This window comes from Oreochromis niloticus, linkage group LG18 (genome assembly GCF_001858045.2).
Source record: "Oreochromis niloticus isolate F11D_XX linkage group LG18, O_niloticus_UMD_NMBU, whole genome shotgun sequence".
NCBI lineage: Eukaryota > Metazoa > Chordata > Actinopteri > Cichliformes > Cichlidae > Oreochromis > Oreochromis niloticus.
Genome location: NC_031982.2, coordinates 1,799,084 through 1,812,545, shown reverse-complemented (window position 1 = coordinate 1,812,545; position 13,462 = coordinate 1,799,084). Strand labels below are relative to the sequence as shown.

Genomic DNA, 13,462 nt, shown 5'->3' with positions numbered 1-13,462 from the left:
ACTATATACAGTCATAGAGAATTAGAAAATATCCCTCAAAAGTAAAAGTGGAAAATGTCAAAAGGTGCCATTAAATTAAAAAAGTGTAATAAATTCAGTAAAAATAGTTACATTAATGTGCCGAAGAAAAACTACTTTGCAACTTTTATTTTGAAAAATAGCGGAAAATCCGCTGTTAGCTTCTAGTGCGGAAATAATCAATAATAAAGGAAAGAGTCCCATGCTGCTTAAAGACGCGAGCAGCTCGTCGGTAAATGAAAGTGTGTTTCTTGTTGTAGCGAGCTAACCGCCATGATGCTGGAAATGAGAAGAGTAGCCCTGGTGGCGGAAATCATCTTCAGCAAGAAGGAGTCACTGCAGGAGGAAGAAACGATTCATTGTCGTTGCTCCAGAGCCTTCGTACAGTGAGCCTCCACCACCTTTCCTCTGTCCGCTAGAGCTATTCTCATACACGTAATTCATTTACCGCATGTCGAACAACAGTCTGATCTAAACCGGTGTTTGACATCTCAGCCAGGCTGCCATGGCAACCAGCCAGTGTGGATTATTAAAAGACAGCAAGAAATGAAAACCAGTCAAATCTTTGAAATTTCGTGTATTAAATGTCGTTTTAATGAATAGCCGATTTACTGTTGTATAACTGACTTGATTGAAGACTACCACAAAGCAGTGTTTTTAAAAGTTATATCAATCACAGTTGAATAAATCGCAGTTATTACAAGGCTGCTACTGTTACTAGTACAATGGTGTGCTAAACTCCACAAGAAAATGTTAGCAACTGTGTGCTAAGTCTGAATTGGAAAGATGAGCAGTGTGTGGTATGAGCTGCCACACCAGGAGAGGTGTTGTCTTGCACACAGAGCGGTGGAAACTTATCATACACTATATTGCCAAACGTATTCACTCGTCCGCCTTCACACACATATGCACTTGAGTGACATCCCATGATATTGTCCCACCCTTTGCAGCTATAACAGCTTCAACTCCTCTGGGAAGGCTTTCTAGGAGTATGTTCATGGAATTTTTTACTTTTCTTCTAGAAATGTACTTGTGAGGTCAGACAAGGATGTTGGATGAGAAGACCTGGCTCACAGTCTCTGCTCAAATTAATTAATTTTGTAAAAATTCCCTTTAGGCTGTGAGAGGTGTTTGTGTTAAAGCTTTAAATATTGGTGGTTATCAAATACTGGAGCTTATGAAAGGCAGGAGATTTTTACTTTTCCACAGAGTGCTTGTTCTAAGTCTAGTAATAGCAGCATGCTTTACATCACTGCACTCACTATGTGTTAATAGACCTCTCTGCATCGAATCATATCTGTTATTAATCTCTGTCTCTCTTCCACAGCATGTCTTTATCCTGTTTTCCTTCTTCACCCCAACCGGTCGCAGCAGATGGCCGCCCCTCCCTGAGCCTGGTTCTGCCGGAGGTTTCTTCCTGTTAAAAGGGAGTTTTTCCTTCCCACTGTCGCCAAAGTGCTTGCTCATAGGGGGTCATATGATTGTTGGGGTTTTCTCCGTATTTATTATTGTGCGATCTATTGTACAATATAAAGCGACTTTTGTTGTGATTTGGTGCTATATAAATAAAATTGAATTGAATTGAATTGAATTGAATTGAATTAGATGCTTTGCGTGGCGCTTGGTCATGCAAGGTTTGGATTCAGCTGCTCAGCTATGGAAACCCGTTCAATGCAGCTGCCTAACTGTTCTTCAGCTAATCTGAAGCCCATGTGAAGTTTGGAGTTCTGTAGCAATTGCAAAAGGTTGGTGACCTGTGCACTACGTGCTAGCACTTTGTGGCTGAGATGGTGTCATTCCCACTCACTTCCACTTTGTTGTAACACCACTAACAGTTGACTGTGAAATATTTAGTTGCGAGGAAATTTCAAGATTGCACAGGTGGCATCGTATCACAGTACCACGCTGGAATTCGCCGAGCTTCTAAGAGCAACCCAGTCTTTCACAAATGTTTGTAGAATCAGTCTGCATGCCCAGGTGCTGATTTATACACCCGGATGTGATTGGACCACCTGAATTTAACGATTTAATGAATACTTCTGGCAATATCGTGTGTCATGTCAAATGCTTTGAGTGTTGAATAGGAGTAGAAAAACTCTGTATGAATGCAAGTATATTACTTTATATTTTCACAGTCATTTAGATGTTGTTGTTCTCAGTACCCAAAAACCTTGAGTTTTAGTGGATACGCTGATATGTACAGATGCATCTATGGATGTCCTACAGTACATCTGTCCTTTATGTCCATCGCCTCTTTACAGGGATCGAGAGTTGTATCGTTCTGATAACAGACTTCTGCCTGACCTGGAAAACACTGTACAAGGTATATCCTATCCTATCATGATATTTAATAGTACTGGGGATTAAAATAATCATCTATGAAATGTATCAGGAATTGGGGTTGGTGGTACGTGTTTTTTAGCAGGTTCTGAGGAACATGATTCTGATTCTCTAACATCTCATAAGACGGACTTGAATTTGGTAAAGAGTTGGTGTTCTCACTGAATACTCTGTGTTGTAGAAGAATGTGGCTCTCTTAACCTCGCTGTACTGTCTAGTTTTAGTTGCCATGATTTTAAAAATACATTTCTCAACTCATAGACGTAGATGATGGTGAAGAGGAGGAGGAAGAGGAGACTGAGGTGGAGGAGCTGGATGAAGAAACTCAGATGATGGCCAGTATGGGCCTACCTTTAGCCTTTGTGTGCTCGTCTGAGCAGAGGAGAGCAGTAAGTCACACTTCATCTTGGCTTTGTTGTGCTGTGTTATTAAAGTCACTGTTTTTTTAATGGAAACTAAAGAGCAGTTTTGGTTATTATTTTTCGTCATGTCACAGGGGTGGAGGTCTAACAGGAGTTCCTCAAAATACTGTGAAGAAACAAGTGAAGAAGAGGAAAGTAAAGAAGATCCACAGGCTGATGAAAAAGGTAATGCAATTATCTTATTGCTTTTATTGTTTTTATTACGAGTAATGTTACAAATTGTAAGGTTTTTATGAGTTTTTATGTGGTAGAGTAACCACTTTCTCCACGGTCTAACTGAACTCCTTCCATACCTGAGTTTTTGTGTCAGCTACTGCCAGAGCTGCACTCTGCTTGTAGGTGGTGGAGCTGACAGGTACCATCTGGTACTGGGATTACTGCGACAACATGCACCAGTGAGCTTTCAGTGGCAGCATATTAATGATCAAGAAACTGATCAATATACTGACCTCACAGCCCATTGTTCCCTCAGTGGTGCTGGTTTCAGCCACTGTTCAAATGTCCTGTTTATAAGGTTAAAAACCTGCAGTCAGCTGAGAGTGAAGAAGTCACCTGGATGAATGACGAAACGTTTCTCCCACTGAAAACGTCCAGATGTACAGAATCAACCTTTTGGGAACACCACCCCACTGTTTTTGTAAATGGGGTTGTACTGTTGAGAACATTTAACATTCAACATGCTAATTAAGGCCTGTAAATGTTAATGCCGTCTGAGATATAGCTCTTGCACAATCAGACCTTTGGGTCCACACAGCTGAATGTTCCAGACCAGCAAATTGCCAGAAGTTCTCCTTTTAGGTGGTCAGCTTACAGGCTTTTATTAGCAGCACATGGCTGCTCCTTACCTTCTTAATTACAATGGAAACAGTAGCAATGTATATATTGTTTCAGAGTATTGCATATGGTCAGTGGACACTTTCTTTTTTCATGCGACTGTGATGTCATGCATGATGTTTTTATGTCATAGTTGATGAGGAGGTGTTTGATCCACGAGTGGAAGTATCAGGAGGGATCCAAGATGCTGGCTGGGAAGCCTACTGGGGTAAGAATGGTGACATGACGTTTATAGTGAAATGTGTGCATTTGTACACAAATGAACTCTATGAAGAAAGGTTGTTTTTTTTTAACACTGGACTGTGACACCTGGTTTCGGTAGGAAGACATAGAGATATCATATTGGGGTGGCTGTGGCTCAGGATGTAGTGGGTCAACTACCAGTGGGCTCCTCCAGTGTGCTGGGCCCACTGGTAGTGGGCCCAACAGTCTACTTCTTCTTCTAGAAGTAGCAGTTGGCAGGTCATCCAGGTCTCTAGGTCTTTAGGACATGTCTCCTGATGTCAAACTCATTTGTGTCATCTGACTTCATGAATAATTATAACTGTTTATCGTGCTCCTCAGAACCCGCAGAATCCATCCAAAAGTTTGGCTTCACACATCTGTTTAGACCAAACCAGATAGGAAAACGTGGCCGGATTAAAAATAAATACATTTCCCTTGAATTCAGTAGCCACTGACCATTTAAAAAAAAAAGAAGTTCCACCATATCTTCTTCAGTGTTCATCATGTTCTTTTGATGCAACAATTCTACACATTAAATATTAACTAATGTTTTGACTCTTCTGCAGCACAACAGGGAGAAGCCCTGATGTGGGGCAGCTGGCTGGAGAAATATTCAGAGGATGAGCTGCCATCTTCAGAAGATCCAGGACTGGCTCCTTGGGACAACCCGGATACAAAAGATCTCTGGGACAAACACGCTACAGAGATCTACTATTCTTATTGGGAACAGTACTCATACTGGGCGGGACAGGGCTGGACCTTTGAGCAGTCTGCCTGTAATGGGAACGCTGGAGGGGAAGAAGAAACAGGAGTCATGGACAGAGGTTTACAGAGCCAATCAGAGAAACAGAGAGACGGCCCTGCTGAAGCTGAGAGTAAACACGAAGAAGATGATGCTGAAGTTTTGCATGATCTGTTTGGACAGAGCTTCACAATCGAGGCAGATGGACAGTGTGTGGCTGGTTCAGTCATGGTCCAGTCAGAGGGAGTGTCCTGCAGCTCTGATGATGCTTCTGATGATGGGAATAACCACAAGAGACCAGCTGGTTCTGTACAGCATAACAGCACTACCACAGGTAATAATTGTGTGTATGAGGTGCGACCAAGGCTGTATGATCAGGCAGAGTATTTGTCTGCTAAGTTTTAGTCGTAAGAGTTCTCTTTTTTCTTTTTTAAGCTCCAAAGCATTTTGAGTGGAACACGTTTCAAAGGAACGAGACACCTGTAACATAAACTAAGGTTCTTCCACTTGGTGCTGGCAGTGAGATACAAGCAATCAAACTCTCAACTAATTGGGACAATGAGACGCTGACCTCAGTGTAGAATGTCTGTCCACCAACATGTTCTGCCTGAAAACCACTGTCCAGCAAAGTTTCCAGGGGTGGCGGGGGACAAGAACAAAGTACGGGTGCCCACAGGAAACTAAAATATTTAATCACATAAAATCAGTGTAGAAAAGTTTTTTTCTTCCTTTTTATAGTATCTTTATTATGCAGCATATATATTTCAGACATATGTCATATGGGCAGCATGGTGGTTCGCACTGTTACCTCTCAGCAAGTTGCTCCGGCTTCCTCCCACAGTCCAAAGACATGCAGCCAGTGGGGTTAGGTTAATTAGAAACTCTAAACTGGTGTGAATGGTTGTCTGTGTCTATGTGTTTTACTGGCAACCTGTCCAGGCTGTACAGCTGGGATAGGCTCCAGCCCCCCCTACTTTTATACACAACAGAAATCAGTTATGTTGAGAAACATTAGCTGTTTGATAGTGTAGGCCAGGGGTCGGCAACCTTTAACACACAGAGGCATTTGGACCCAGTTTCCACAGAAAAGAAAACACTGGGAGCTGCAAACACTTTTTGGCGTCTAAAATGAAGATAAGACTATATATTGGGTTTTTTTACCTTAACGCTTTGTATAAACAACAATAGTGTGTTGCTTATGAAATCCATGAAGAAAATTACAGAGAAAATTAAATTTATGTAATAAACACATTTTGAACATTTTGAACTCTTAAAAAAATAATAACAAACACAATTAAAAAGCTAAACTTAAATGATCCACGTAACAAACAAACCGGAGCGTGTAGCGGAGCCTCGACCTGAATTTAAAAAATAAATGGGAAAAAGCACTATGTCGCTAAGCAATGCTAAATAAATGTTTGAAAAAAATATCTGCATAAATATTTATTTTACCTGGTTAATGGGACTCCTGCTCCTGAACCTCTGCGCACAGCGTCTGCAAATCGGGGCTGTGAGGCGTGAGCGGTGTGGAGAATAGCTGCTCACATACGTATGTGGATCAGAAGATCGACAGGACGCCAAATGCATATTTCTTCATGTTTATGTGTCGGGATGGCATTCTGTGTTTCAAACACGAGTTTGTCCAGTCTTGGAAGGTTCTCAACATCACTCCATTTGTGATCCTGAACAAGAGTGGCCTTGATGTGGAGTGTGACGCTTATTTTGGGCGACAAAATATAATAAATTATAATTTTATTTTACTGTTTCAAGATCACAATAATCTTCCGATTTAGAACTACAAATTTAAAAGAAGAACTAAAACAAATAGAATACACCTCAATTAAATACTTATAATTTATTTTCCCAAGCCATGCGGAAGTATAAGGATGAAATAGCCGCATGTGGCCGTGGGTTGCCGACCCCTGGCGTAGGCCGTCACAACCACTGAAAACAAATGTCTTCAGAAAAGTGGAAGGAGCTCACATCCTGGCAGTGTCAATCAACCTTTTGATCACACAATGCCACAGGAACTTGTTACTTTGAGTTATTGAAGTCATTGTCACCAGTGTCACAGAAGATGTGTTTGTGTTTACTGAGGTGTTTCGCTGTGTATGAAAATGAATCAGAGTCAAAGATTGAATCTAAAGAACTTGATGTCCCAGTTTGTTTGGTTAATCATGTTCTTGTTGATCTGTCCTGTGGTTGGCACCTTATGGAGTTTGTTTCTCCTCTGTTAAATAAGTGGATGTGTGGTTGCTTTAATAAATATGTAGCATTTTGTACATTCTGACTCAGGCTTCCAACTGGCTGCTGCCAGGAATAACAGACGGCACGGATCAAGGAATGAAACACCTGATGGAAAAGATGATAACGACGATGACGACAAACCACCAGGAAAAGGATACGCAAAAGTCAAACGGAGGTAAGTTTGATGCCTGTGTGTGCTGAATTTCAAGTTCAATCATGGAGACCGTCATCTCTCCAACAAGCGTTCTTCACTTGGCCCAGGAATAATGTTTCTAATGTTTATCCTTGTCAGTCATGAGCTGGATGTGGACGAGTGCCCACGTCTGACACCCGAGGAAGCTTGGAGTCAACTTGGCCTCAAACACAACCCAGAGCCTCAGTAAGTGTTCCACTGCTCCTTTGGGAATCTTGTCTCCGTCATGTCTGCCGACTCCAACTGAACTACCTTGTGATTGGTCGTTTATATAAAACATGCAAAACAAAAACACTCAGATGAAAACATTTCGACTTGATTATTAGAAATTGGCCAAAAGCTGACGTTGTTATTCAGTTGCTTGTCCTGCTCTGTTTGTGGTAGGTCACAAGTCCTCAGTGACTAGATCCATTTTACCTGCTAAAATAAATAATGGTCTTCTAGGCAGAGACAATAAAATAAGAAATACTTAACGTATCCCAATGAGATTTAAAATACATAGTAGATTAGTTCCAGAAGGATAAGATTGGTAAAACAAAACACAGTCGGGGTAAAAAAGTATTAAAGGACAAAAAATATCCATCATTGAATTTTGCAGCATTATGCTTTAGATGGTTAACGTCACTGATTGGAACCCATTTCCTCATAAAACAGGGAAAGTAAACTGAAATAAACATATGAGCCAATATGGATCCAACTTCCCTGAACTATCACCAAATTACATTAACAGTCGCCCCAAGGTTTATATTGTCAGGTAAAGACCCTGCAATGATACACAGAAGACCCCAACAATCAGCTACGAGCAGCTCTGGGCAACAGTGAGAAGGAAATACCCTTTATTAGCAGTTCGTCTTGTAATCGGAAGGTTGCCGGTTCGAGCCCCAGCTTGGACAGTCTCGGTCGTTGTGTCCTTGGGCAAGACACTTCACCCGTTGCCTACTGGTGGTGGTCAGAGGGCCCGGTGGCGCCAGTGTTCGGCAGCCTCACCTCTGTCAGTGCGCCCCAGGGTGGCTGTGGCTACAATGTAGCTTGCCATCACCAGTGTGTGAATGTGTGTGTGAATGGGTGAATGACTGAATGTGTAAAGCGCTTTGGGGTCCTTAGGGACTAAGTAAAGCGCTATACAGGCCATTTACCATTTAAACAGGAAGAAACTCCCAGTATCTTCTGTGACTGGTTTGGGTTGAGGGGAGGAAGATGGGACAAAATCCACACTGTGGAAGTGTGGAACGACCTTTCCCAACAGACCTTTGACAGCAGGGAAAGCACAGGACGAGTGATTGTCACTGTAGCACACAGGAGATGTTCAGTGTTTGTGCATGATGGTAATGTGGCATTGTTTGCTGGGATTTTTAACAGCACTGATTCTTCATTAATAGACAAACATCTGACATGAAAGCTGTTAACCTCAGCAAACTAACATCTAGAACGCAAAAAGCCTGCAAGGCAGCGAATGCTGCAAATTGACAGTTTTTATGCTTTAAGTAAGTGTTGCAGGTATCGGCTCTATTGAAATGAATGAACCCAGCCTACTTTGGAGCCCTGTTTCTCAGGCTAATTAGAAACACAAAGGTTTATGTGGGCGTGGCTGTTTGAGTGTAAAAAATGTTTTTAAATATTTAAATTGTTACAATGTGTTCATGTCTCAGGTTCAACAGTGTGTTAAGCTTCAAAGGAAGCTCAGCTTCAAAGTGTCAGAGGCAGCGATGGACCAAGAGGAAAATCAGCAGCACCAACAAACGCACCAGGTTCTCAAAGATGGGCAGAGACTGCACACATCCACAGATCAGCACCTCACTTTGTAAGGTATGACCTGTAACGTGCTGAAGAGTGTACATGTTCTTAAGACAGAGCACAGCAAACAAATCTGATGTAACCTGTAACTGATCAGCTAGGACAGATTAGATGTTTTCAGCTTTGTGAACATAAAAGATGACCCCAGAATCTCAATAAGTCCTCAGACGTTAGAAAGAAGCCTGGAGTAACAGCTGAAAGGAAGCATCACAGTGGAAATCACTGAAAGTCATGTCCTTTATCTGTTATCCTGGCATGTCTGTGGACCTGGGATAAAAGCGTGGATGTAGATTAAAAGCATGGAGGACTGGAGCAGGTTAGATAGGAGGAAGTCGAGCAGCACAATAGAACTTTGTTTGTTTGAACGTTACACAGATCGCTAATGAAAAAAGTCTTTTTGTTTCACAGGTTCAAAGTTTCCTTGAACAGGTCCAGCGAGAGAGAGAGTGTGACCAGAGTGAGGTGGACAGAGAGAGACAACCTGAGGACAAGCCTCCATTTTTAAGAGAAGCTCAAGAAGAAAAAGACAGCAGGAAAAAGGAGGTGAAGAATTCTGCATCCAGTTTAAATGCAGAGGGGAGCAGTTACACTCACCCCAGCATCACCTTCAACTCTGTCACAGAGCCTGAGGAGAGTGACGTGGAGGCGAGAGAGGAGCAGCCGGGGAGACACTTACCCTGTCTTCAGATTCCTGACTTTCTCCTGCCTGATGAGCCTGAAGTTCACAGTGAATCTGCTGGTAAATCAGGTTGTTCATACATAGTAAGGTTATGCTGTTTAAAAAAAAAATGAACAAAAAACTAACTGCCTAATATTTATGTCTGTGTAGAATTAAGTGTGAAAGACACAAAAACACCAAAGAAGAAGAAGAAGAAGAAGCAGCAGGTCCCAGCAGAGATGGCAGCTGAACCCCAGCTGGCTAAATACTGGGCTCAGCGCTACAGACTCTTCTCTCGCTTTGATGAAGGGATCAGACTGGACCGAGGTCAGTCTGCACACTGCAGATATGTCACATTATTCCAGTGGTATCAACAACATGCGAGTCATATTTAACCTTTAAATGATTGAGACCCGGTTCTATATTACAGTTCAGTTCATTTCAGTGTTATCTATCTTGGGGATTTACTCACCTGGATGACTGAGCATGCATCAAGACATACATGGCTCCAAAAAACTAAAATCATTTTTATAAACGACATTTAAAGAAGCGTTTGATTATGATTTTATTAGGCCCTGAGAAGCGTCAGTGATTGGCAGCAACACAGATTTTCATGCATTTTTATTTTTTCTTTGATGTCAGATTAAACAAAACAAAAACCTGACACTCGTGATGTCAGCTTCCCCACAGCTGCTGTGTAACTATTATATAGATATATTTCTTACACTTGATGATTCAGTCTCTTTGATGCTCTGAAAGGTTACTCATCATTTACTGTCATTGAATTAGCTTATAACTCAGAGTGAAAAGTACAGTAATAAGTCATCCGGCTGTTTTTTTCCGCTTATCTGAAGCGGGTGATGGGGCAGCAGTCTGAGCAGGAAACCAGACCTGCCTCTCCCCGCCCACCTCCTCCAACGTGTCTGGAGAAACATTGAGACGTTTCCAGGCCAGCCGAAAAATATCATCTCGAGAAATATCAACGACTAGTTTTACTGATGAGTGACGATAGCGATTATTAGTCATCTAGTCGCACACATTACTACTACGAAGCTCGTTCGACCTTTTGGTTTAGAACTAAAGAAGCTTTTTGGAAGAGACTTGAAACAAAGTCCTGTCGCTTTCTAGCCAAGCTCCTCAGACATAAACAGTAACTGAGAGCAGTAAACTGAGGCTGCTACACTGTGGAATATATACAGATAAAGAAATCAAGAACAAGACACATGGCTTAGTAAGGAAGGATAAGAAAGAGAAAACTCTGAAAGTTTTAGAAAAACTCTCAAAATATAAAGACTTTGAAATTCAGAACACCATCAGTGGTGAGGTAACACAGCATCCAACAGCTGCAGAAGATCCTCCGTCTGGGCTCTGCTCATATACTGAGGAGAACCAGCCTCATGGTAACCTTATGTTCAACAAGTGCCTTGAATAGCAGTCGTGATTTGGCGCTATATAACTAACATTGTATTGAATTAAAGTGAGAAGGAATGGGTGATGAATACAACAGGATGTTTGGCCGTGTCTCATTGCAGGCTTAGGATTGAAAGCTTTTCAGGTTGTGTCTCACACACGTTAATAATCCCGTTTCAGAGGGCTGGTTCTCTGTGACACCAGAGAGAATCGCTGAGCACATTGCTCTCAGGGTAGAGCACAGTTTCTCTGAGTCTCAGCTGGTCATAGACGCCTTCTGTGGTGTAGGAGGAAATGCCATCCAGTTTGCCCTCACTGGAAAGCGAGGTAAGTGTTTATAAGATCATAAGGTGTATTTAGAAATGTTGAAAGCAACACACTGAGCTCACAGTCTCTGTCCTCTGTGTCATGTTTCTCTCTCAGTCTTAGCCGTTGATATAGATCCAGTGCGGCTGGACATGGCTCGGCACAATGCTGCAGTTTACAGTGTGGCCGATCGAATTGACTTCATACAAGGAGACTTCCTTCAGCTGGCCCCCCATCTCCACGCTGATGTGGTCTTCCTGTCACCACCGTGGGGAGGACCTGACTACCTGACTGCTGAGGTGTTCGACGTCAGGACCATGATGGAGCCTGATGGATATCCTTTGATGAGGAAGTAGAGGGATGTTAGTGACTTACTGGATTCATTTGCAAGGACCCAAAACTGAAAGGAGCAAATTACAACTTAGCTTTGAAAAATGTTTTTGCTTTTTCAATTTTACAGAAGACAGGGTTGTCTAGAGTCATCTGTTCATTTGTTAGTATAATAACGTGCAAAAGCCACTCTCACATTTTTATATTTTGTTTCCAAGCAGCCAGACTTTCTGTAATTTTTGAACAGTTTTCTAGCTTTCAGTTTTTGGACACTGGCTGCTTTCACATGCAGTTGCAGTTCAGTTCTTATCTCAGCTGCACACATCACACTGACAGTCATGTGGCATGGACACCCACGTTTTTAATGCATCAGCTTGAGGTGGTGTAGGATTTTCACATTGATACCATAGGTACATTTCCTTAGGGGTTGGGGGGCAGCACTGATGGAGTATTTTTAGGGTATTTTGGGGTTTTTTGTTCAGTCACTTTGTTAGTAGCAGCTTGTCACAAAAACACATCAGTTGTTCCTGTTTGTGTTTGTTTGTTAGATAGCACAACTTGACAAACACCAATCAGTATTTTTACACCAACATGGTGAATCCCAAAGTGCTATTAGCTGAAAACTTATGTTGACATGGTCTGCACTGTTTCCTTAAAGAATCTGAGGAATTTGAGTGGGAAACAAAACGAGAAGTACCAGGGCTAAAAATATCTACAGCAGGTAGTCTGAAAGTCATGTACTGAAGAAACAGGAAAGAGATCGAGCAAAGACTGACAGAGGATCCGAGAAGCAGTCACCTCAAGAATACAGAGAAAACCCCACAATCAGACGAGCAGCTATGAGCAAGCACTTTGACGACAGTGGGAAGGAAAAACTCCTTTATAACAGGAAGAAACCTCCGACAGAACCAGGCTCAGGGAGGGGCGGGGCCATCTGCTGCATCTGCTCCTGCAGCTGATTCACTCACTGAAGTCAGAAATGGTCTCAGTGGAAGGATGGTAGTGCTCTCAGAGGGCTACATCACAACAACTGTTGCCTGAAAGTACTGATATTGTAAGACAGACCCTACAATTAACCCCATTAAAGGTCAACTTTATTCCAGGCAAAATACCACCTCAGCATGTAATTAATACAATCAGTCACATCTGTTTAATCTGAAATTTAAATAGAAAGTTTCCTTTTTGAACATACAGTTTTCATCCTTAACACTCGGCACATTCGAGATTTTCCGTCTGGCCAAACTGATATCAGACAACATAGTGTACTTTCTGCCCCGCAATGTTGACATGGATCAGGTCAGTGTGTTCAGAATTTCTCATCAGTTGGTAAACATGTAATGTAATCTGTACTTGGATATATTTAGTGTGACAGTGGATGTCTGAATGTTCATTTCTGGTTTTAAACACGCCTGAGCAGACTGACGCAGCGGTGGGATATGTCACGTTCTTTATGTACTACCCAGACTCTTATACTTGTAATGAGTATTTTATCGTAGTAATATGTGTTTGCTTTGGTCAGTTTGTGTTGGGACTGTCTTCCTGAAATCTTGTCTCTTTCCACTTTGCTACAGGTGGCCTCTCTAGCCGGCCCAGGAGGGAAGGTGGAGGTCGAGCAGAACTTCCTCAACAACAAGCTGAAGACTGTGACTGCTTACTTTGGCAGCTTGATAAACCCGGGCTAAGCTATGCTAAGCTATGCACCAGTATGAGCTCTCATGAAGGAGGACAAACCAAACATCAGTTTCTGCTGTTTGTCATCATTTCTCTTCCAGATTACTGAACCACATTCACACAGGATTTTATTCATTCTATCAGCCTAGCCTAGCTTACCCACCTGGAATTTTATTTGCAGGTGATTTTTTTATGGTTTATAATATCTGTTTTATATTTTGTCCTTTTATTATACATTTGAGCCTAATAAAATGTTTTTCATATTGTTTTTA

The 13,462-nt window shown here is 41.9% G+C and overlaps 2 protein-coding genes across 6 annotated transcripts in view; one reads left to right on the top strand and one right to left on the bottom strand.

Moving 5' to 3' along the window:
- The window catches only part of tmem68 (transmembrane protein 68), an 18,624-nt gene extending 18,198 nt beyond the window's left edge, over positions 1-426 (bottom strand). For 2 of the 3 annotated variants that reach the window (XM_005461530.3, XM_005461532.2), the window contains exon 1: positions 288-426. Coding sequence is in view for 1 of the 3 variants with exons in the window: in XM_025900501.1 (XP_025756286.1) it covers positions 288-335 (48 nt within the window). In the remaining 2 variants the exon portion in view is untranslated. The remainder of the gene's footprint in view (positions 1-287) is intronic. The other variant, XM_025900501.1, reaches the window with a different exon arrangement.
- tgs1 (trimethylguanosine synthase 1) lies at positions 180-13,462 on the top strand. 3 transcript variants are annotated; one of them, XM_005461534.4, is made up of 15 exons: positions 180-404; positions 2,280-2,341; positions 2,620-2,747; positions 2,855-2,945; positions 3,748-3,822; positions 4,406-4,915; positions 6,877-7,003; positions 7,121-7,207; positions 8,671-8,827; positions 9,224-9,554; positions 9,645-9,800; positions 11,064-11,210; positions 11,307-11,523; positions 12,737-12,815; positions 13,091-13,462. In XM_005461534.4, the coding sequence occupies exons 1-15, from the start codon at positions 292-294 to the stop codon at positions 13,199-13,201; spliced, it is 2,391 nt and encodes a 796-aa protein (XP_005461591.1). In that variant the 5' UTR covers positions 180-291; the 3' UTR covers positions 13,202-13,462. The 3 variants fall into 3 exon arrangements, with proteins under 3 accessions (XP_005461591.1, XP_019203678.1, XP_025756285.1); XM_019348133.2 differs by having other exon boundaries at positions 333-453; XM_025900500.1 differs by lacking the exon at positions 180-404 and adding an exon at positions 1,594-1,763.

What these genes read in the sequence shown, in the direction of transcription:
- tgs1 (XM_005461534.4), top strand. Translation starts at nt 292, where the DNA reads ATGATGCTGGAAATGAGAAGAGTAGCCCTGGTGGCGGAAATCATCTTC. An exon ending in TGCTCCAGAGCCTTCGTACA is followed by an intron (nt 405 to 2,279) that starts GTGAGCCTCCAC and finishes GCCTCTTTACAG; the next exon opens with GGATCGAGAGTTGTATCGTT. An exon ending in GCAATGTTGACATGGATCAG is followed by an intron (nt 12,816 to 13,090) that starts GTCAGTGTGTTC and finishes ACTTTGCTACAG; the next exon opens with GTGGCCTCTCTAGCCGGCCC.